A 22,672-nucleotide genomic window follows, 5' to 3' on the forward strand; every position below is an offset into this window, starting at 1 on the left:
TACACTTAAATATGAATTTAGAGTAGCCACGTAATACAATAATATCAAATAGCCTATAGCTGTATAAATGTATGTTTGTATTTTGCAGACTAATGTTTGTTTAAAATGAATATCAAATTATAGAGACGAATAACTTTGAGTGTCACGTAGTAGGAATATTCGAAAAGATTAGTCTGGTAGTAGAAAAATATTAATATATTAATATAAATATTAGCCTATATAATATTTTTGCCACACTGGAGACAATTTAACGTTAATCTAATACTTTAAATCTACTCGTTACAAGTATTGGTATGTGAATAATAAATAATGTGTTCGTGAAAGCTTTTGTGATTGGCTGTCCCGACGAATCTTGAGAAAAATAGCACTAACCACGTGACAACGTTGAACAGTATACATAACAGTATATATATATATATATATATATATATATATATATATATATATATATACCACGTGTAAGCCCCGCCTATTTAGGAATTTGCTAACAGAGTTTCTATTTCTACTGGGCTGCGGCATGTTTTCTATTGGCTCCAGTGTTGAGCGAAACACCACACAACAGTAACAACCACTCCTTCTGCACAAAGATAGGCAAGCACCTTTACAGAAGATATGATATTAGTTACAGCGCGAGCAGGAGCAGCCTGAGACTTTGCCGCAGTCATGTTTGATTTAAAGGGAGGCTGGAATCTCTCGTTCGCTGGATGCGGCTTTTTAGGGGTCTATCACATCGGTGTCGCGAGCTGTCTTCTGGAGCAAGCGCCTTATCTGATCCGCGGGGCCACTAAGATCTACGGAGCCTCCGCAGGGGCTCTCACTGCATCCGTGCTCACTACCGAGGCATGCTTAGGTATGAAGATCACAAAACCCTGACTAGATGAACTCACCCCGTGGTGCTCAAAAAGGCTGTTTCTGTAGGCATTCTGTTTTATAGTCATTCTTCTATAGTTTCTGCTGATGTGGGGTTTTCGAGGGGATTTCTGCATTTTGCTGTCTTAAAGTTACTCTTTGAAAGTAAATATAACCGTAGCCTATTTAGGGTGGTGGTTAAATATTAGAAACTGACCAGTGTTTTATGACTAATATTTTTATGTTGGCAGATATTTTTAAATATTTTTTTTTTCTCAGATACTCAATAGATGTTTAATAGATAACAAAACAACACTTACACATTTATATAGAGAGAAAGGTTCATGCTTTTCATGTAATAGTCATATATATTTATTATTCTGATAAAATATACACAATTATATTTAAATAAAATAAAATTATAATTAGCCCCCTCAAATTAAGTTTGTGTACCTGTGAACACCATTGTTTTTTTGTTTTTGTTTTTTTGAAGAAGTGTTATTTCAGTATTATTTCTATAATATATTTATTTAGAGTTATGAGTAGGAAAGTTGTGTAACAAAATGTATTTTATTTATTATTATATTCATTTATTAATATTTTGAATTATCATTTATGTTTATATTTTCAGTTTTCATTTTGATTTCAGTGTAAGTTTCAGTAAATTTGTTACATGTTTTTTTTCTCTTTTTTTATATACTGTATATACTTCTATATTGTAAGTATATTTTTTTACTTTTAGTTTTAGACATTTTAGTATTATTTAGCACTTATTTCAGTTAACTTGTTCATTTCATGACCTCATTTCTCATGACATTTCAAGCCCAAAATATTTGAACTAGGCTATGCTACATTTTATTATAGCATTTTATTTTATAGCTGATCCTCTGGGTGTGTAATCCAGGAGCTGTATCCATTGGGTGTTTATGCAAGACTCCAGTGGAAAGTGGAAAATGGGTCAGTTTATATGAATGTCTCAGTTAAACGACAGAATGGGTTTTTCTTGTTGCAGGATCCAAGAACTCTGAACTGTTCTGTTTGTGCATGTCTGTGTGATATCATGACTTCATTCTTTCACTTTCATGTAATATCTGAACTAGAAAGCTGATTCAGATTCTAAGCAACCTTTGGTTTATTACAGGATCAGAGATTGTGTGCATTGTTAAGAGCAAAGATGAAAAAAATAATGTTCAATATATCTGCATTACAGTTCATTTTTGTTCATCTTATGTTCTTGACTTCCTTTTCATTTTGCCTTTGTATTGTTTAGTTCATTATTTGTGTCTGTTTCTTTCCATTGATGCAGAGAAATGTTGTGAAGACGTTATAAATGTTGCCAAGGAGGCACGGAAGCGTAATCTGGGCCCTTTGCACCCAACATTCAACATAGTCAAGGTGATACGTGGAGGCCTGTATCGCGACCTGCCGTCCAATGCACACACGCTGGCCTCTGGTCGACTGTGTGTGTCCCTCACACGCGTTATGGACGGCCAAAATGTTCTGGTGTCGGACTTCAGCTCCAAAGATGAACTTATCCAGGTTAGAGCATCACTTTTCCAGAGAAACAGCTCAGACTTTGATTATCTGTCACCACTTTATATTATTCTGATAACCAACTTTTATATACTTTTATCTAGATGAAAATGATTTAATGGGGCCATAACATCACACCAATTCATTTAATCTTATGATAAATTCTCTGTAAAAATGAGCTTGTAACATTTTATTCCCAAGAATGATCAGCCAAATCCCCTTGCATGTTAATTGATTAAATATTGTGGTTATAGCTATCAATAAGAGCTCTATTTAACACATTTTACCATGTCTAAATCGGCAGAATCAGGTTTCCCTCAAAATCAGTGCAAATTGTTTTGTTTTTTTTACATTTGGAATTTAAAATAGCTGCTAGATGTTAATTAAAATATCCATTAAAAAAATAAAATAAAATAAAAAACAGTGTTTCCTCTAGGATTTTTTCCAGCTGTGGTGGCAGGACCACGCCCCCTCCCCACCCAAGAATAACGTGCACTCAGAATTTAATTTATTTTAAATAAAAAAAGACAAGTACATAGTAAATAATAAAAAAAGAACAAATAAATTAATGACAATCAATAGCACAAACAAAAACAATAAGATACAAATTAAATAAAAATTCACAGTACTTTTAATTTTCTTTTTTCAGTTAGGTCTAACTATAATATATAGGTACTGAATTACAACAGAAACTTAATGTTTTCGGCAAGTCACGGCAAGTCACTGAATCATTCACTCAATTGATTCGTTCACGTTTAAAAACTAATATATATAATTAACTATTATTAATATAAACATCTTGTTTTTTTGACCTGTTATATTAAATCAATATCACATTTGCAAACTCCCTTAATAATTTTTAAAAGCTGTCACTCTCCTAAGTTTATCGCGATCTGTGGGCGCACAGAAAAAGGTCTATAAGAGAGCGCACGAGTGAGTTCTCTTTCACTTAAATGAGCAAGACTCAAAAGCACGTGCAAATGATACATTCCGTCATCAGTCATCGTGTTATAAGCACGGAACCTGCAGGAATGAGTACTATTGTGCGCAATACCTGCAATCTCGTGCCGAGCTGCATCACACACACACACACACACACACACACATATATATATATATACTTAATTGAAATAAAGCAGAAATTAAATACAATTCATAAAAAAAATATTTGATGAAAAGCTCAACTGAAACAAAACCCTGAAAATTATAAATGTGGCTTTGTCAATTTAAAATAAAAAAAATAATAATTAAATAAAAAATAATTAAAGTTAAATATTTTTGAAAAGTAATAAAAATACAAAAGCAAAATATACACATAACTCAAATTTAAAATTAAAATGAATATTAAAATAAATAAATAAAAGCTAATTCAGAATATTCATAAAAATACTGTAATAATATATAAATAAGACTAAAGATCACAGTGTCTTTACTTTATTTTTGTTTTGCATATGTCCTTCTCTCTCTATTTTCATTGTTTTCGTCTCATTCCCAGGCTCTTATTTGCAGCTGTTTTATTCCTGTATATTGTGGTTTAATTCCTCCTGCCTTCCGTGATGTGGTAAGTAATAAAGTTCATAACTTTAATGGTGTGATGTCATTTTTTAACTTGAGCCAATCCATGAGGCATTATATGAGGTGACACGTTTGATTATTTCACATGGGAGAATTAGGACATTGCAACAAGAGTTCATTGCACTTACGTCAAAGAATTCAGTCACTGGGGCAAAGTGAGCTAACACTGGCCTAAATAAGAGAATTAAATACGCTTATTGTTTTGATCAAGATTGTCTTGTAGAGCTGTTACTCAGTCTGTCTGAATGAACCCACGCTCAACCCCATAACCTGTACACTGTGTACTTGTTCTTTAGAAAGGGGAGGAGACTTCAATGCATAGAAAGAGTTGAGAGGGTAAACAGTTCAAATAAAGGTTCAGTTATGTTTGTATTAACATTTACAGCCCAGTAGTGTTCATTATTTGGTTACTATTCAATAATTTTTTCATTGCATTCCTCAACTTTATTTAGATGATACTTTATTCATACACATGCCAGTTACTAATCATGACTTGCATTGAAAAAAATTAAATCCAGATTAATGAATCTATCAAACTTTTAAGTAGATTAGGCTGTGACTAAAGTGGTTCATTGAGTAAAGTTTAGCTGTGAAGTTGACCTAAAAGGACAAATAAAGGTTGTTATGCAAGTCTTTTGGTCTGATCACACCACCACCTTGCTGCTGGTCAGTCCTGATCAGCCCACCCTCAGCTGGGCTACAATGACACTTGCAATAGCCTGTAAATCCCAATTGGCTCATTACAAACAATACATTTCCCATCAGGGATCATGAAAATACAGCTATCTGGCTATGATTTAAAGGTGGGGTAAGTGATTTCTAGAAGCCTATGTTGATATTTGAAATCACCAAAACAAACACGCCCCTATCCCAAAAGGGTCTCGCCCCATTTTGATAGCTCCGGCCCACAAATACATAGCCTACGCAACCCAGGCAACGATTAATTCTGTGAAGCAAAGCATAACCAATGTTACACCATGTCTACACTGGACGCGAACGGTGCGACAAAAAAAGTCATAATCAGTGATGCTGTCTACACTGGATGCTGTGCGGCGCGACACAACAAATCCCCGACAGAAAACAGCTGCTGCGTTCTATTTATGACATGCTGACACAAATTTCAAATGATTTTCAACGGTTGCTTTATCGCATCCAGTGTAGGATTTTAGCTGTTGCGGTGCAGCGCGTCTGGTGTAGACACGCCGGTGTAACTAACCTATCGAGAAGAAACAAAGCAACCTCGGCGTCCGATCGCAGGCCTTCCACTCCTTGAGTTCTCTCGAGTGCTGGAAAGCTGATCCGATATTTACACGGGTCCTACTTCTTGCCTTATCATTCCGCAGACGTTTTCCTCTTTTGTTTTTTATCTGCCATCTCTATCTTTCTGCCACTCAGCTCGGCTGTTCACTGAACGCTCTCTCCTCCACATCATCCCTTACTGCTGATTGGCTACAAGTTTCTTTTGGTACTCGGCCCCGACCCAGTTTTCTAAAGCGTTTTTGAAAAATTACATACCCCACCTTTAATCTTTAGGAAGACCGGATGGTTTAAGATGGATGTGTCTTTATATATTTTTAAATATTTTAAATATTATAAATTTTATATTTAAATATTACTAATGAAAAAAGTGGGTCTTAAAGCTCTGTTATTAAAAACAAAAATAGTGGTTCTACAATATATATTTATGATTTTATTGTTCTGTTAGACAAACTTGAAAAGAACAGTAGAAGAGAGGCGAAATAAAAGTTTGTGGGTAATCTTGACATACTATGCTAAAATTCTTTTAGGCAAATAAAATGTATAAACATTATATATTCAGTTTATGACATTAAAAGAGACTGCATGTGATATTTCTACTTATGTGTACAACAATATATTCAAAAAGCCTATAGATAAAAGAATACATATATTCTTTTATATACGTTTCTTTACACATACATATCTCTCATTTTTTCTTTCTCATCAGCGTTATGTTGATGGTGGGATCAGTGATAATCTGCCCCAGTCCGAGCTGAAGAACACCATCACCGTTTCTCCATTCTCAGGAGAGAGTGACATCTGTCCAAAAGACAATTCCACCAGCTTCCACGAACTGCGTTTCACAAACACCAGCATACAAGTCAATCTAGACAACATGTACAGACTGAGCAAAGCATTGTTTCCCCCAGAGCCTAAAGTAAGGACACCAAACACACTTACGTGCACACACACACACACACATTCAAATGCCTAAGTGAAGTAAGAGTGGTGTGCTGAGCTGCAGCACAGTTACACAATCACTGTCTGTATTCAGCCTTTAAAAAACATGCTGTTAAATGCTGGTCTGTCCTTAAGCCCTCTGATACACAGAGAGATCCAGGCATATTAAGTCTTTTGGTAAAATTTTAATTTATTGAAGACAAAATTATAAATGATAACAATTACAGATGATAATCATAATGAAAAAAATTAAATTAAAGGAAAAGTTTAAAAATGAATATAAAATACAAACTGAGTATATTCTACTAAAATTTCTAAGAGAGTAATACAATCTAAGTGTAATGATCTTCAGAAGTCAAAAGACAAAGGCCTTTTGAGCATGTGATGTGAGCAGAAGCAAAGAAGCTGCTGCCTGAAAAGCCAATTGGAAATATATGTAGACTTACATCCTCTTAACAAGAAATGTATGTTTGATCGAAGGAATTTATCCATCTTAGATTGAATCTAAGATCTGGTGGTAATATAGCATAATAAGAAATTTACAAGCAATTTTTAAAAGACTGGTCATTTCTGACCAGGAATCTCAGCACAGCACAATAACTAATTAAATCATATCTATCACACAATGAAATGTCTGTGCATGTGATTGGCAGGTGCTGGCAGAAATGTGTCAAAGCGGGTATAAAGATGCCCTCCGATTTCTCCAGGAAAACAGTGAGCACTCTTTATCTCTCATATCACTTTATCTCTAATGTTCGTTTATGCGTTATGCCAAATATGATATGTGCTGTGGTTTAGAAGATAATGAAGATGTCTCTTTATAGATTTGCTACAGGCGGCATGTCCAAGAGCAGATGTGGCTTTGATTCAGACCACTCCCACCTGCTGCTGCCCAGGCAATAGGAATCCAGTTGTGATGGAAACCACAAAAGAATGGGTGCTGCGGAGACTCCGCCTTTTGAGAAAACACCACTGGTGGTTGGATGAACAGCTTGTCAATAACCTGCCAACCCCCATTAAGAAAGGTAGAGATATACTTAAATGTACTTTTAAAGCTGAAGAATGTACTGTATAATGTGATTATGGTAACTTCATACACGTATGTGCATGCGTTTGCAGTTTTTTGCGACGCCTGCAGAGAAAAGCACGGCCTCCTGGCACAAGTGACTGGTTTCCTACCGTTGCGTGTGGCGTCTTACATGCTGATGCCGTACACGCTGCCAGTGGAATCAGTGTACTCTGCAGCTCAGAGGTCAATATCATCATTTAACATTGTTTACTAATCAGAACAGAATTATTCTATTAAGTGCACGTTTGATACACTACCATTCAAAATTTTGGGGTCAGTAATATTTTTAAATGTAACTTTAAATCGTTCTGTTCAGCAAGGTTGCATTAAATTGATCAAAATCAGAATAAGAATCAGAATGAGCTTTATTGGCCAAGTATGTTTACACATACGAGGAATTTGTTTTAGTGACAGAAGCTCTACAGTGCAACAGAGAGACAGCAACAGGACAGGACACAGATAATAAAGAATAATACAAATATCCTATATTTTAATATTATAGGCAATGTACAAAACAGCAAAAACACAATATATAATATAGGCAATTATGTGTGTACAGGTCTGATATGTGCAAATTTGAAATGAAAAAATTAGATAAATAAAAAAGTAAGCAAGTGTGGTGAATAAATAATAGAGTTGTGTGTTCCGCATTTTATTGTCAAGTGTTCATGAGATGGATTGCCTGAGGCAAGAAACTGTTCCTGTGTCTGGTTGTTCTGGTTCTCAGAGCTCTGTAGCGTCGACCAGACGGTAACAGTTCAAAGAGGGAGTGTGCTGGATGTGAGGGGTCCAGAGTGATTTTACCAGCCCTTTTGCTCACTCTGGATAAGTACAGTTCTTGGAGAGTGGGGAGGGTTGTACCAATGATTCGCTCAGCAGTCCGGACTACTCTCCGTAGTCTTCTGAGGTCAGATTTGGTAGCTGAGCTGAACCAGACAGTTAATGAAGTGCAGAGGACGGATTCAATGATGGCAGAGTAGAATTGTTTCAGCAGCTCCTGTGGCAGGTTGAACTTCCTCAGCTGGCGAAGGAAGTACAACCTCTGCTGGGCCTTTTTGACAATAGAGTCAATGTGATTGTCCCACTTCAGGTCCGGAGAGATGGTGGTGCCCAGGAATCTGAATGACTCCACTGTTGTTACAGCGCTGTTCATGATGGTGAGTGGGGGGAGAGCAGAGGGGTTTCTCCTGAAGTCCATGATCATCTCCACAGTTTTGAGCGTGTTCAGCTCCAGGTTATTAAGACTGCACCAGACAGCCAGCTCCTTAACCTCCTGTCTGTAAGCAGACTCGTCACCGTCCTGGATGAGGCCGATCAGTGTGGTGTCGACTGCAAACTTCAGGAGCTTGACAGAGGGGTCTTTAGATGTGCAGTCGTTGGTGTAGAGGGAGAAGAGCAGTGGGGAGAGAATACAGCCCTGAGGAGCTCCAGTGCCGATGGTGCAGGTGCTGGATGTGGATTTACCAAGCTTTACTAACTGCTGTCTGTCTGTCAGGAAGCTGGTGATCCACTGACAGACAGAGGTGGGGACGGAGAGCTGAGACAGTTTATTCTGAAGGGTGTCCGTGATGATGGTGTTAAAAGCGGAGCTGAAGTCCACAAATAGGAACCTCACATAAGTCCCTGGTCTGTCCAGATGCTGCAGGATGAAGTGCAGTCCCATATTGACAGCATGATCCACAGACCTGTTTGCTCTGTAGGCAAACTGCACGGTTCCAGTAAGGGTCCAGTGATGTCCTTCAGATAAGCCAAAACCAGTCTTTCAAATGATTTCATGGCCACAGACGTTAGGGCCACAGGTCTGTAGTCATTAAGTCCAGTAATTTGGGGTTTCTTTGGGACGGTGATGATGGTGGAGCGTTTGAAGCATGAGGGGACTTCACACAGCTCCAGTGATCTGTTGAATATCTGTGTGAAGATGGGGGCCAGCTGGTCGGCACAGGTTTATAGGCAGGCTGGTGACACACCGTCTGGGCCTGGTGCTTTCCTTCTTTTGTTCTTTCTGAAGACCTGGCACACGTCATCTTCACTGATTTGAATTGTAGGTGTGGGGGAGAGGGGGGTTGTTGGAGGTGTTAATGGTTGTGTGGAGAGGTGTTCAGGGCGGGTGTGGGTTGTTTTTTCAAACCTACAGTAAAACTCGTTCAAGTCATCTGCCAGTTGTTGATTCTCCAGAGCGCTGGGGATGGTGACTTGTAACAGGTGATGTCTTTCATACCTTTCCACACTGAAGCAGGATCACTGGAAGATAATTTGTTCCTTAGCTTGTCAGAATAAGTCCTCTTTGCCACTCTGATCTCCTTTTCCAGTGTGTATTTGGCCTGATTATATAAGACTTTATCCCCCTTTCTGTAAGCATCTTCTTTGGCCTGATGGAGCTGTCTAAGTTTTGCAGTGAACCATGGTTTGTCATTGTTGTAGGTTAAATGAGACCTGGTAGGAATGCACATATCCTCACAGAAACTGATATATGATGTTACAGTCTCTGTAAGCTTGTCCAGATCGGTGGCAGCATTTTCAAAAACAGTCCAATCAGTGAGAGAGAAACAGGCTTGTAAATCCCGCTCTGTTTCATTAGTCCATCTTTTAACAGATCTTAATACAGGTTTTGCAGATTTAAGTTTCTGCCTGTAGGACGGAATAAGATGAACCAAACAGTGATCAGAGAGTCCTAAAGCTGCTTGTGGAACCGAGTAATATGCGTCCTTTATCGCTGTGTAACAGTGATCCAATATATTACTCTCTCTGGTGGGACATGTGATGTGCTGCCTGTATTTTGCCAGTTCGCGGGAGAGTTTTGCTTTATTAAAGTCCCAGAGAATGATTAAAACAGAGTCCGGGTGTTGTTGCTCACTCTCTGTGATCAGATCAGCGGGTTTCTGTAAAGCTGGAATGTAGACACTCACAAGAATGAACGAGCAGAACTCCCGCGGCGAGTAGAACGGCTTGCAGTTTATGAAGAGCGTTTCTAGATCTGAACAACACATCTTCTTTAACACAGTTACATCTGTACACCACCTCTCATTGATGTAAAAGCACAATGTCCAACTACAATGTCCAGCAAAACGAGTTTTTTCCAAAAAGATTTTGTTGTGTGTTCTGCCGAATGTTCAGCAGGTCATCCCTGGTAAAACTGATCGTAGTTGAGTAACAAAAAACAGGAAAAACAAACAAAAACAGTACAAACACTGAAGAGCAACGCACAGTAGCTGCCATCTGCGGCGCCATCTCGAACAATTAGTGTGAGCAGTGACAGTAAAGACATTTGTAATGTTACAAAATATTGATATTTCAATTAAATGCTGTTCGATGGAACTTTTATCAAGGAATTATGAAAAAAATGTATTACGGTTTGCAGAAAAATATTAAGCAACACAACTGTAAATATTGGTGTGAATATCACATGTTGTATCCACACGAGTTTTTAATTTCGGCTGTGTTTGAAAGGTTTTGGGAATGGATCCCAGAAGTCCCTGCAGATGTGCGCTGGCTTTCTGAGGTAGCAGGCGGTGTTTATAGACTGGCATGGAAAGGTGCAGCGTCAGAGACAAGCAGGTAAAATCCCTCAGGAATTATTCAAGGCAACTATTAAAGGAATAGTAAACTAAAAATTGAAATATGCTGAAAATGTACTCTCCCTCAGGCCATCCAAGTTGAGTTTGTTTCTTCATCAGAAAAGATTTGGGGAAGTTTAGCCTTACATCACTTGCTCACCATTGGACCCTCTGCAGTGAATGGGTGCCGTCAGAATGAGAGTCATTTAGCAGACACTTTTATCCAAAGTTACTTGCAAATGATGACAATAGAAGCAATAAAAACCAACCAAAGAGCAAACATATGCAAGTAGTACTATATTAGCCTAACATAGTACATGTAGCAAGTTTTTTTATTATATATAATATTATATTATATTATGTTATATAAAAACATCTCAATAATCCACAAATAATCTAAACAGTCCATCAATTAAATATGCTCAGATCAGATGTTTTTAACTCTCATTCTGATGACACCCAAAATTTAATTCAATGCAATCTCAAATTTTATCATTCCAGGTACATTAATTTATTGATTGGCATAGATATATGAAAGATAAGTGATACCTAGAGTCTAATAAGCAATAAGAGATCAATGTTTTTCCACGAAGCCAAAATGTCTTGAATGTCTTCTTGTTTATTTGGCAGTGGCGCCCCTTTGAGAAGATGTGTGAGTGAACCGCCAATGGTAGATTTACAAATGTCTGTCTCAAACTACAATGGACACATACCTCATTCTTCCAGCAACCTTGATAGTTACAACTGGATAACTTTTCCGGGTGACTTCAACGTGCCTTCCTCTGTCAACCCACGGGACAGTCCCATCAAAGACACCAGCACCTCCCCTGGGCAGATGTGCTTTTTTGTTGACTCATAGAAGCAAAAAGGGCCTTTTCAGCTTAGTACAATACTGAGCCTGAATGCTGGTTGTGTCATGCTGCAAATTTGGCCAGTTGGAGGGACGAGCTTGGCTGATTAAACGCTCTGGAATCCAGCATCGAGAGTAAATATACATGACATGTCAAATATTACTCCTGTGACATTTTGGACATTATCCAAAAGAGCCTTTCTTCTCCATTCAGAACCAAAGATGTGTTTGAGCTGTTGCGTCAGCCTGTACCTTGTGTTTTGCTGATAATTGGCGCTGTTTGTATGTCAGAGTTTACTTTGCAGTTGGTGCTAATACTTCTCTGAGACCTCAAAATACTTGATATGAGCCATACAAGTCCATACCACCGAGGTGTACAATCAAATAAAGAGTCTGAGGCTATGAATCTTGCATCTGGTTTCATATAACATGCATTATAGAGCCTGTTCATCTTCCTTTCTCAGCCCCTCACAGCTCTTTCTTGGCAAATAGTGACATTTTTAAAGAAAAACTGTAATGAATATTCTAAATTACACAAGTACATGATATAATGTATTTATATTTTGTATAACAGGACCGTTTTAGAAGACAAATATAATTCAGTAATGATATGTTTGCATGGAAAAAAAATTATATGCTGTGCAATAAACTAAGAATGTGTACAATTATAGTTAACTACAACTTTTTATTTAACTTTTAAGGGATTTGATGATCTGTAAAATAATGACCTTTACAAAAAGATACCTGGATTTTTGAAATACTTCATTCTGATTGGTTAATCGCAGAGAGGAATTTTTTTTCCCTAGTGACCTTTATAGCATTCACTCCACGTCTCGTATCAATATCAATATATATATATTTTTTTTTTTTTTTTTTTTTTTTTTTTTTTTTTTTTTTGGCTAGAAGGCGCCATCCTGCGACTCAGGGCGGTTACAGAGTGCAATAAAAATATCTCGGATGAGTTTAGTATTGATTTTTATACATACATCCATAAATAAACAGAAATTTAGCTGTCTCCAGTTAACGCCGGAAAAAACAACAACGAACCAGTAAAGGGAAACGATGAGAGAAATTAAGATAGATAAATGCTGATTTGTTGCTAAATATCTAAATAATTAGATAACTCTAAAGTAATATTATTGTGGTGTTAGTCTTGTTCCTAGGCTGTTTGTTTTCTACATTATATGGAATTATTTCCGGAAGCTAATCTACTAGTACGATAAATTAATTTATGTAACCTAATTTATCTAGAAAGTTACTAACGTTAGAATAAGTAGGCAACATTATGCTTTACACAGTATAATTCCGAGTAACTTGAAAGAGTAATACATTAATTTTATACTGTTTTGACCGCTTTGCAAACATAAAATCGGCATAAAATTGTACTTTTTTTTTTTACAACACAACATAAATCATACGCTCTGGCCCTTTAAACCTGTTTCCCATAATGCACCGCTGCAGGGTTCACGTGTGAGTTGTCAGAAAGAAAACTAGCAAAGATGCAGAAGGGTAATGTGAACGGAGAAGAGGATGAAGAGTATCAGCTCTTCCTCTCTCAGCACAGTCCTGCTTTAAATGCTGCGAGAATCCCTCCGCTTTACTGGAAGAGTCTGCATTTAAAGCTTGCCACTGAGGTAAATACACAGCCATCAGTGCTAGTTTGACAGTGTCTGGCTTTTGTGACATTTGAAATATTAATTAATACGTCAGTATATTTGTTTTCTTTAATAGTCAGAAGCCTTCAAAATACTAGACTTGGTGTTCTATATACTAAACCAGGTACTCCGGTGTTGACTGAACTGTTGGTATGGACAGATACATTTATCCACTCCTTTTTTCTGTTAGGTATTTGATGTTGGTGAGGTGTTTGGGATCATGCAGGTGGAGGATGAGGAGAATGAACGGAGAGTCAATCCTGGAGATGAACTGATTTATAAAGTGATTGTGACCAGAGAGAATGGCCTGAAGGCTGCTGATCCCACCAGGTGAGGGCAGCAGTGAGTCATTAGAGAGGCAAGTGATCTTAAGAGGTTTGTGAGAAAAGGGTAAAGGAAACATATCTGATATATATATATATATATATATATATATATATATATATGGGTTTTTACATGGATTTACTGTAGTAATAACACTCACTGCACCATGGCATTGTGGCAGAAATGTGGGATAATCACATTGAATTTTATTACAGGAGTAATGGTATATAATTATAGTGTTTGTGATTAAGCTATAGCATGTGTGCATTTACACTGAATGTTTTTAGACTACTGTTTTTCATACAAATAGGCTATACCTAACAACCATATAGTTATATTTTTACCATGGTATTGAGGTGTTATATATGTGGTTTTAACTGTTTATCATGATTTAAATGTATGCTACTATGGGAGACCAATGCTTAATTTAAAAAAAAAAACTTGGTCAGAATAAATTTAACCATATAAAACTGAGGTTGCTACAATTTTTACAGATGTTACTGATTTTAAAAATGGTGCATCCTAACTCAAGCTACTATCAAATGTGCATTTCTAAGAGACAAAAAAGTTATATTATTATTTTTATTAATATTATCAGGCAACCCAAACCTGTTTCTTGATTTGAAACAATATCACTCATTAGAACATGCAGAAACTAAAAAATATTTTTTTCTAGTTAGATATTTATTTTGTTAAGGAAAAGTAATGGTCTGGTTTCTAAAACTTTCACTTTGGAGCAAAATTCTGGCTTTAAACTTGAAAGAAACAAAGATTTGACATTTATTGTGATAATTATTGATATCGACTGATATGAAATAAATTATCGTGATAATTTTTGTGGCCATATTGCCCAGCCCTATATATATATATATATATATATATATATATATATATATATATATATATATATATATATATATTATGACGTTTATATGTATATACTGCTCAGCCCTGCTTAGCTTCAGTGGGCATCCAGTCTTGGGCTGCAGGGTGATGATATGACTGTATTGGTTTAGTTTTTATGTTGGTACCTTTTTAAATGTTCCATTTGTGTAAAACATTTTTTTTTTATTCAGCAAAAAATGTGTATGTACAATGATTCTACTCTTTCTCATGGGTGCAAGAAATAACCTTTTAAATTTTTTTAGCTATATCACCTAGCCCTATCCTGTAATAAAGACGATAACATACACAAACTACAACGTTTCTTCCTTAAGGTTGCATTTGCTAGCACCATGCTCAACTGTTTGAGCATCAGGAACTTTTGGTTTTGTTGACTTTGAAAATGCATTTTTCTCTCTCTTGGTTTGTAGTGTGTTTCTTATAGATCACGCCTGGACATATAGGGTGGAATGCGCCCGGCAGCAGCTGCTGGAGATTCCTGGACTGCTGGTCCGGATGGCCAGTTTGATGGGTTTGCCTTTTCACGGAGAGGCACCTGATCCGGACATCATGGATCTGGTCCTGGACAACATGTGGCAATACAACCAAACCTATCAGCTTTCCCAGGGGGTAAGAGAAGGAAAATTCTACTAAAGGAGAAATTCACCCCAAAATTAATATCTGTTGAAAATTTACTCGCTGTCAATTCCACCCAAGATGTAAATAAGTTTGTTTCTTCATCAGAACATGTGGAGAATATTTGCATTACATCTCTTTCTCACCAATGGATCCTCTGCAGTGAATGGGTGCCGTCAGAATGAGAGTCCATACAGCTGATAAAACATCTCAATGATGTGCGCCAAATGAGTCTCTGTAGAAACCGAATGCTTCAATGGTCAAACCGAGAGCCTAAGCAAACGCAATGACGTGAAATAAAACGTCCTCATGTATTAAAGAAGAGTGGCTTGATTAAGTGCTGGAAATAGCGAATGATGTGCACAGAGTGGTAACAAAACTCAGACATTTACAGTCACACACAGGTGTATTGTGCAAATGTTTAGATGGCTATATAAGAATTCACATGTTCACTTTTTTAATATATTTAACTTGCAGATCTCAGTTTAAATGCTTCAATTTGTTTTCTATTCTCCTCTATCAGTTAGCTTCAGTTGTTTTGATATATTATATTATGTTAGGCCTATGTTATACCTAATAAATAATTTACCTTGTTTTTTTAATGGAGTCACATGCTCATCAAGGCTGTATTTATTTGTTAAAAAAAAAAAAGTAATATTGTGAGGCTATAATAGCTTAGGCTATTGCAATTTCTAATATTGGTTTTCTATTTTAGTACATTTTAAAATATAGTGTATTCGTGTAAAGCAAAGCTAAATTTTCAGCATCATTACTCCAGTCTTCAGTGTCACATGATCCTTCAGAAATCATTCTAATATGCTGATTTATTATCAGTGTTGAAACTGTTGTGCTGCTTAATATTTTTTGGAAACTTTTTTCTTTGATTAGGCTAATAAAAAGTTAAAAAGAACAGCATTAATTAAAAATATAAATATTTTCTAACAATATAAGTCTTTACTATCACTTTTTGTCCATTTAACACGTCCTTGCTGAATAAAAGTATTAATTAAAAAAAAAAAAAAAAAATGTACTGACCCCAAACTTTCAAATTTTTGAAATTTCTATTTTGAATAAACACTGTTCTTTTTCACTTTTTATTTGTCAAAAAATATCACAGGTCCCAAAAAATATTAAGCAGCACAACTTTTCCCAACATTGATTATAAATTAGCATATTAGAATGATTTCTGAAGGATCATATGACACTGAAAATTCAGCTTTGCTTCTCAGGAATAAACTATATTTTAAAGTACATTAAAATAGAAAACTTTTGTTTTAATTTGCAATATTTCACAATATTATTTTGTAAAATAATATTCAGTATTTTTGATCAATTAGATACAGCCTTGATGAGCCTTAGAAACTTCTTTAAAAAAGTACTGATCTCAAACTTTTGAATGGCAGTGTATTGTACTGTAAAACAAAAATTCTCAGATAGCCTAAAATGTACATTTAGTTACATCAAGGGTCAAATCAAATATAAATGGCACATTAAAGTTAAGTTTCACACTTTTTTGTGTGCACGCTGTACAGGTCTGGTATAAAGACCAGTTTTGCTCAGCAAGTAAAAAAATTAGAGGGAGCATTGATCACAATAATCCACACCACTCCAGTCCATCAATTAATGTCTTGTGAAGTGAAAAACTGTATGTTTGTAATGAACAGATTCATCAAGGCGTTTCTGGCTTCAAACTGTTGCTTCAGTAAAAATACGTCTTTTATCCATAATATTGCTTTCTTCTGTGAAAAAGTCATCCATACTAGGACAGAAATATGTGCACATTACAAGTGAAAATAGTCCAAAACACTTCTCAACAAATATATAAATGATTTTGATGTGAGAGGACAGCAGGAGTTTTTTTTCTTCCTTGAAGGAAGCATTATTATGGATAAAGTACTGCTATATTAGCCAAAAGCAAAGGTTTCAAGTTAAACCGCTGTAACGATGGTTTTGTTTCTTATAAACACACACTGGTCTTGTTGATTATTGTGCTCTTTGGACTCTCATTCTTATGGCACCCATTCACTGCAGAGAATCCATTGCTAAGCATGTGATGTAATGCTGAATTTCTCCAAATCTGCTCTGATGAAGAAACTCATCTATGTCTTAGGTGGTAAGAGTACATTTTCAGTAAATTTAAACATCTTTGAGTTGTAAAAAAGTAAACATCCTTGAGTTGTCTGTTCCTTTAATCTGCCAGTGTGCATTCTGAGATTGATGTTGCTGCTTGATTTGGTTTGTTGATAATGACGATGTTGCAGTCTGCAGAAGAAAAGGTTCCTGTGTGGTACATCATGGATGAATTTGGATCTCAGGTTCAGCATTCTTCCCAGCCGACTTGCTGTATGGCTCCTCTGTTCTACGCTCCACAACAGATGGCTTACTCAGTGCTGTGGCCACAACAAGACCTGGAGAATGGAGGTATGCATACACAAAAATATGCGTAACAATGCAAGAAGTCATTTTCAGTGCATCACAACTTTCAGGAACTTTTTTAAATAAATGTAATGTTGTGAAAGGACAGATATCAAACAAGGACACCCTGAATACACTACCCAGAATATATTGTAGGGGAATTTACAGTTAAAACCCAAGGACCAGGTTTGATGAAGGAAGACCAGGAGTCAGAGATGCAATCAAATGAAGAAAAATTTACTGAATAAAAAAAGTTAGCAGTTTCATCAGCAGAAGTCAGCTTCTGACTAGTGACAGGGGTCACTAAATACATCATTACATAGGAAAAAAGGATTTTGATTGGTCAAAACGTAGAAAAACAAGCAATATCTTAACAAATGTACATAAAGTTAATTAAGCTTTAGATAGATATGAATATCAGGAGAGCTGAACACTCATGCAGTGCAGGTTTCATTCATACTTGAAGTCAGACGGCGCTCTCACGCAGAAACTTAAAACGTGCAGGAAATCCCTAATATGGACAAACTCACACAGCTATCGCTGTAGCTGAGCTGAATAAAAAGCAGAAACATTTTTACTGATGAAACATGAAGACAATAAACACACGATTGCGAAAATATATGGTTTGTGTGTTTTTCCAAGTTATCTTCAGGTAATCAATAAACTATATGAAAAATGCAGTACTGATTGACATATTTAGTATAGAAACTATAAAATATATTTCCTGAATTATTCTGTGATTAAAAATGGGAAAAGTGTTCCTAGTAGCCTTTATAAACCAGTCATAAAAATACAACAGCTGTGCATGATCTCTTCACGCTGCTCTCTTAAAAATAATAGTAATTCAGTAATATAAGTTTACAAGCACACCGCTCCACTGAGAACTCCACTTACCGGCAGCTGCGGACGTTATTGAAGGCATCCTAAAGGTGTTTGAGCGTGAGGGATCATCCTGGGTGAGAGCGTCAGATCGTCAATCATCATGTGGATAATTCTGGGTTTCCGTTTTAATTCTCCGTTTTATTTCACACGTCATTGCGTTTGCATTGGATCTCATGTTGAGCTATTTCATCCGTAACCATTAAAGAAAGTATTCGATTTCTACAGCACCTCATTTGGCGCACATCATTCCCTTTCTATGAAACCTGTGAACCATATTTGTGACCCTGGACCACAAAACCAGTCATAAGGGTCAATGTTTCAGAAAGCTGAATAAATAAGCTTTCCATTGATGTATGGTTTGTTATGATAGGACAATATTTGGTCGAGATATTTTATATTATATTTCGAGATAAAAAATCCAAATATTGAAAAAAATCACCTTTAAATTTGTCCAAATTAAGTTCTAAGCAATGCATATTACTAAACAAAAATTAAGTTTCGGAATATTTACAGTAGGACATTTACAAAATATCTTCATGGAACATGATCTTTACTTAATGTTCTAATGATTTTTATATATTTATAGATTTTATCATATTTCTTCACACCGCACACACGCACCGCTTAGAGGGAACATTGCACTCAACTTGTCTCTCCCAAGACATATGTCCGCCACCCAGACATCAAGGTTACAGAAAATATGAGTATTCCCTCCTGTGTGCTGTTTACGAATTTCCCTGGAGACTGGTTTTGCACAGACAGATACCAACAAGCATAAATTGACAAGCACTTATTTATTTCAAGGTTGAGTAGCTTAACAGATAATGTTCCCAAAACACACCGACAATGAGTGCAGCTTCTCAGAGAGAGAAACTCTTATTCTTTAACATACAGACATAGAAAACAACCTAAGCCGCGTTTCCACTGAAATTACCCGTTTACACTGAATTTGTCCCAGGAACTTTTTTTTTTTTTTTTTTTTTTTTACCCAGACCTGTTGATGTCTGCATTTCCATTGCTGTCTTCGTACCGAGAACAATAGGCAAATAGTCTGGTGACACACAGGTCTGCACGCTTTTCTCAATACCAATAAAGTACACATCGGTCACGTAGATGAGAGGACCTGATGGCCTCAGTTACCTAGGCTATCACAGTGAACCTGAGGAGAAAAAAAGAAGTTCAACATATGGAGAGGCATGCTTCTCAAGAACAAGGAAAAAGCACATTCCAGCAGCATGATACATTTCACTGTCTGTTTACTACTAGTATATGGTAACTCATAGCTTTATTTAGTCAATTAAATATATATATATGAAGACTCTAGTGGATCCGGGATACCAGTCTTTCAATATAAATGTCTTTTCCAAAATACTTTTTACATTTGACACATAGTGTGAACACACAATTCAGCAGGTTTTTTTTCTTTCTTTCTTTTAATGAATCGGTCAAACTTGTCAAATTATTCTGAATCAAACACATGGAGTCTGAATCGGTCAGATAACTCTCATGCACATTCTATCGATTCATTCTCTCATTGAACTGCTACATACAAAAAAAACAAAACATTTTGCTTAGCAAGTTTTTGGCCCAACTCCAGAGCTCGTTACAAAACGTCCTGTGTGTTTTCAGCTAGATGGATGTTTTTACCACAATATTGTCAACTTTAATAAGGAAGATGGGTCACACAGATTCATGCGATAACATACAGAATGTCCTAGGCATCCAGCCAAAGTTTTCAGAACTCAAACATTAGCCTAAATCAATATTATGAGGAATAGTGACAACAAGTAAGATGTGTGCTTGAGTATATGTTTGTGTGTGTGCTAGGTTTCCGTTTTTGTGTAGTTGTGTCCAGGTGTGACAGTAGTGAGAGGAAGTTACGAAAGGGCAGTCTTACACAAGGACTGAAGCTTAAGAAATAAAAAATACTGTAATATACATGGACCAAGACATATCAAGAGTAAAGTTATCAACATAACCGGTAATAGCGAATTAAAATACAATATGTGGCCCAAAGCCATTGTCATTTTCAATATATTTCATGTTGATGGTCTTGGCAGTGGAATGAATATGTTAACGGTACAGCAGACCAAATATTGTGTATGGCATAAAAAATTAAACAATCCTTCATATCCAAGTTCCCTGCCAAAGCAGTACATTTCCTTGAGGATATTATATTATAACCAACACCGTTCTCTAGTGGCAACAAGTCTGTTGTACTGATGTTGATATTTTTTATTGGATTTGGTAATGTTTTTAGTTTTTAGGGGAAACCACTGTTTTGTCATATATATAATTTTGATATGTCATCCATTTTAGATGTAAAATACTGTTTACCTCTCATATTAACTTCTGTCAGTGGTTTATATAATGCACCCCCCCCCCCTCCCCCCCCCCCCCTTTTTTTAATTGGTTCCTTCCAGTATTCTACTTCTGTGCCCATTGAGATCCAAATTTTATTCCAGGGACAAAAGTATTACCATGCTGTATTTCTGCAGCCACAAGTCATTATAAATCAAAAAATAAATGCATGATCATTTAAATTTTTTTTACTGATGTGCCACTGTAAGATCAAAGGGAGTTAATAATTGTATTCATAGGGAATTTTGACAATCACTTGAATCCTTGCATTGAGTTTTCAGTGAGGCTATAAAAAATTAAGGTATCGTTTGTGTTTCTTGTGCTGTGTCTTCGAATGGGGATGCCCTTCTGCTGCATGATTCTCTGAAAGGGGTTTCCCAGGTTCACTCATTCCCCGGAGGCCTGGAAAGATGTCTTGGGAAGCCAGTCGTGCAATTTTTGAAGAAACCAAGCAGGTTTTTTAACATTAAAAACAAATCAATGTTAAAAAAATCAGTTGTCTGCATACATCTTATGTACATTTTCTCAGCCACCTGTTGAGGTATTCCCAAAATTCTTCATGACTTTTTGTTATTACTTTTATTAATGACATGAACGCTATACATATGTTGATTTTGTGATTGTGATTACATTCTGAAAAAATATAATATTCCATATCGGGAAAAAAACTTATATGAAACTCTTAATGGAAAAGAAAAGAAGTGAGACTAGACTGGTTAGGATTCATAATAGGCAAACATGGTGGTTACAGATATAATATTGAATTATAAAACAGAGTGATATTTCGCTTTGTAATGATCTAATGTATGCTGTTATGTGAAGGCAGTCTCTGTGCCATTTCGAAGGTGGTTTGAAGAGGATTTCAGTCTTGTGTTTTAGGAAGAGGTCAAAAGGTCTCAAAAGGGAGTCTGTTTTTTAGCTCTGTTTAAGTCCCGGGAGGGCAGTCTCCCACATTTGTCTTCAGTCATGATTCTTCACGTGATAGCTGGAATGTGCCATCTTCTGGCCCATTTATCTTGGGTTAACTGCTTAAAGTTGGCAGTGCCGGATGGGGCTTTCACCGCTTATACAATAGTCCATGGATGAGTAACAAGTTCAATCAGACTTGCTGGTTCCACATTGACAGGATCTCTTATTTTATGGTCCTGGAGTGTTGAATTGGGCCTCTTGTGAAATCCTGCTTCTTGCTTTACTCCGGTATAGTTCTGAAAAGCTCACCACCTCCTGATTTTATGTAAGGTCCTGTACACTACTGTTCAAAAGTGTGCAGTTGATTGATTTCTTTTTTTTTTTTTTTTGGCTGCATGTATTTGTTTAAAATATACAATCAAAATTCGAAATATTATGGAATGTTATTACCATTTTAAACAACTGTGATTTTTGTGTGGAAAGTTGTATATTTTTCAGTATTCTTTGAATGTTAGAAATTAGTTTGAAATAGAAATTTTCTGTAACATTATAAATAATGTTACCGTCACTTTTGATCAATTTAATGCATTCTCAATTAAAAAAATAATAATTTATTTTTAAAAGAATGTGACTCCATGCTTTTAAAGGTTAGTGTACATCACAGGCTTTCAGTGATGAGTTTATGCAGGAATGATAAGTCAGGTTGTTTTTTTACGTCTTCAACAGGCAGATAACTGTGTGTTTAATCACTGCATGCTTTAAAGAACAGATACTACGCCTCGTTATTTTTGCCTTGAATGACAAGATCAAATAGATTTTTATCTATCTGCCCTTAATGCTCCACAGGGCACAAAGGGGATTACACCACAGGCTGCACCCCCCATGGAATGAGCTTTTTTCACGTCTGTGCATGATGATAAAAGACAGACCAAAGATGCTCCATTAGGTCTAGCAGTCAAATATTCAAGTGGCAACCCAA

The 22,672-nt window shown here is 36.3% G+C and overlaps 2 protein-coding genes across 5 annotated transcripts in view; both read left to right on the forward strand.

The window, feature by feature from the left end:
* Positions 1–529: 529 nt before the first annotated feature.
* LOC306861912 (patatin-like phospholipase domain-containing protein 2) lies at positions 530–12,302 on the forward strand. Of its 3 annotated transcripts, XM_079404398.1 has the most exons (10): positions 530–850; positions 1,729–1,806; positions 2,156–2,388; positions 3,878–3,943; positions 5,924–6,133; positions 6,810–6,870; positions 6,981–7,181; positions 7,276–7,408; positions 10,673–10,780; positions 11,410–12,302. In XM_079404398.1, the coding sequence occupies exons 2-10, from the start codon at positions 1,776–1,778 to the stop codon at positions 11,636–11,638; spliced, it is 1,272 nt and encodes a 423-aa protein (XP_079260524.1). In that variant the 5' UTR covers positions 530–850; positions 1,729–1,775; the 3' UTR covers positions 11,639–12,302. The 3 variants fall into 3 exon arrangements, with proteins under 3 accessions (XP_079260524.1, XP_079260522.1, XP_079260523.1); XM_079404396.1 differs by lacking the exon at positions 1,729–1,806 and having other exon boundaries at positions 536–850; positions 11,410–12,298; XM_079404397.1 differs by lacking the exons at positions 1,729–1,806; positions 10,673–10,780 and having other exon boundaries at positions 614–850; positions 11,410–11,763.
* Positions 12,303–13,093: 791 nt separating this feature from the next.
* Positions 13,094–22,672, forward strand: part of LOC306861721 (tubulin--tyrosine ligase-like protein 12) — a 30,778-nt gene continuing 21,199 nt past the window's right edge. Inside the window, exons 1-4 of one of the 2 annotated variants that reach the window (XM_079404143.1) lie at positions 13,094–13,263; positions 13,475–13,642; positions 14,922–15,120; positions 17,388–17,547. In XM_079404143.1, the coding sequence (XP_079260269.1) occupies positions 15,007–15,120; positions 17,388–17,547 (274 nt within the window). In that variant the 5' untranslated portion in view covers positions 13,094–13,263; positions 13,475–13,642; positions 14,922–15,006. The remainder of the gene's footprint in view (positions 13,264–13,474; positions 13,643–14,921; positions 15,121–17,387; positions 17,548–22,672) is intronic. The other variant, XM_079404142.1, reaches the window with a different exon arrangement.

Source organism: Barbus barbus (assembly GCF_936440315.1).
Source record: "Barbus barbus genome assembly, chromosome: 42".
NCBI lineage: Eukaryota > Metazoa > Chordata > Actinopteri > Cypriniformes > Cyprinidae > Barbus > Barbus barbus.

Bases quoted from the DNA above. Each gene is read 5' to 3' on its own strand.
- LOC306861912 (XM_079404396.1), top strand. From the start codon at position 664: ATGTTTGATTTAAAGGGAGGCTGGAATCTCTCGTTCGCTGGATGCGGC. The intron at 3,944-5,923 runs GTAAGTAATAAA...CTTTCTCATCAG, and splicing joins CTCCTGCCTTCCGTGATGTG to CGTTATGTTGATGGTGGGAT. The intron at 7,409-10,672 runs GTCAATATCATC...TGTGTTTGAAAG, and splicing joins GTGTACTCTGCAGCTCAGAG to GTTTTGGGAATGGATCCCAG.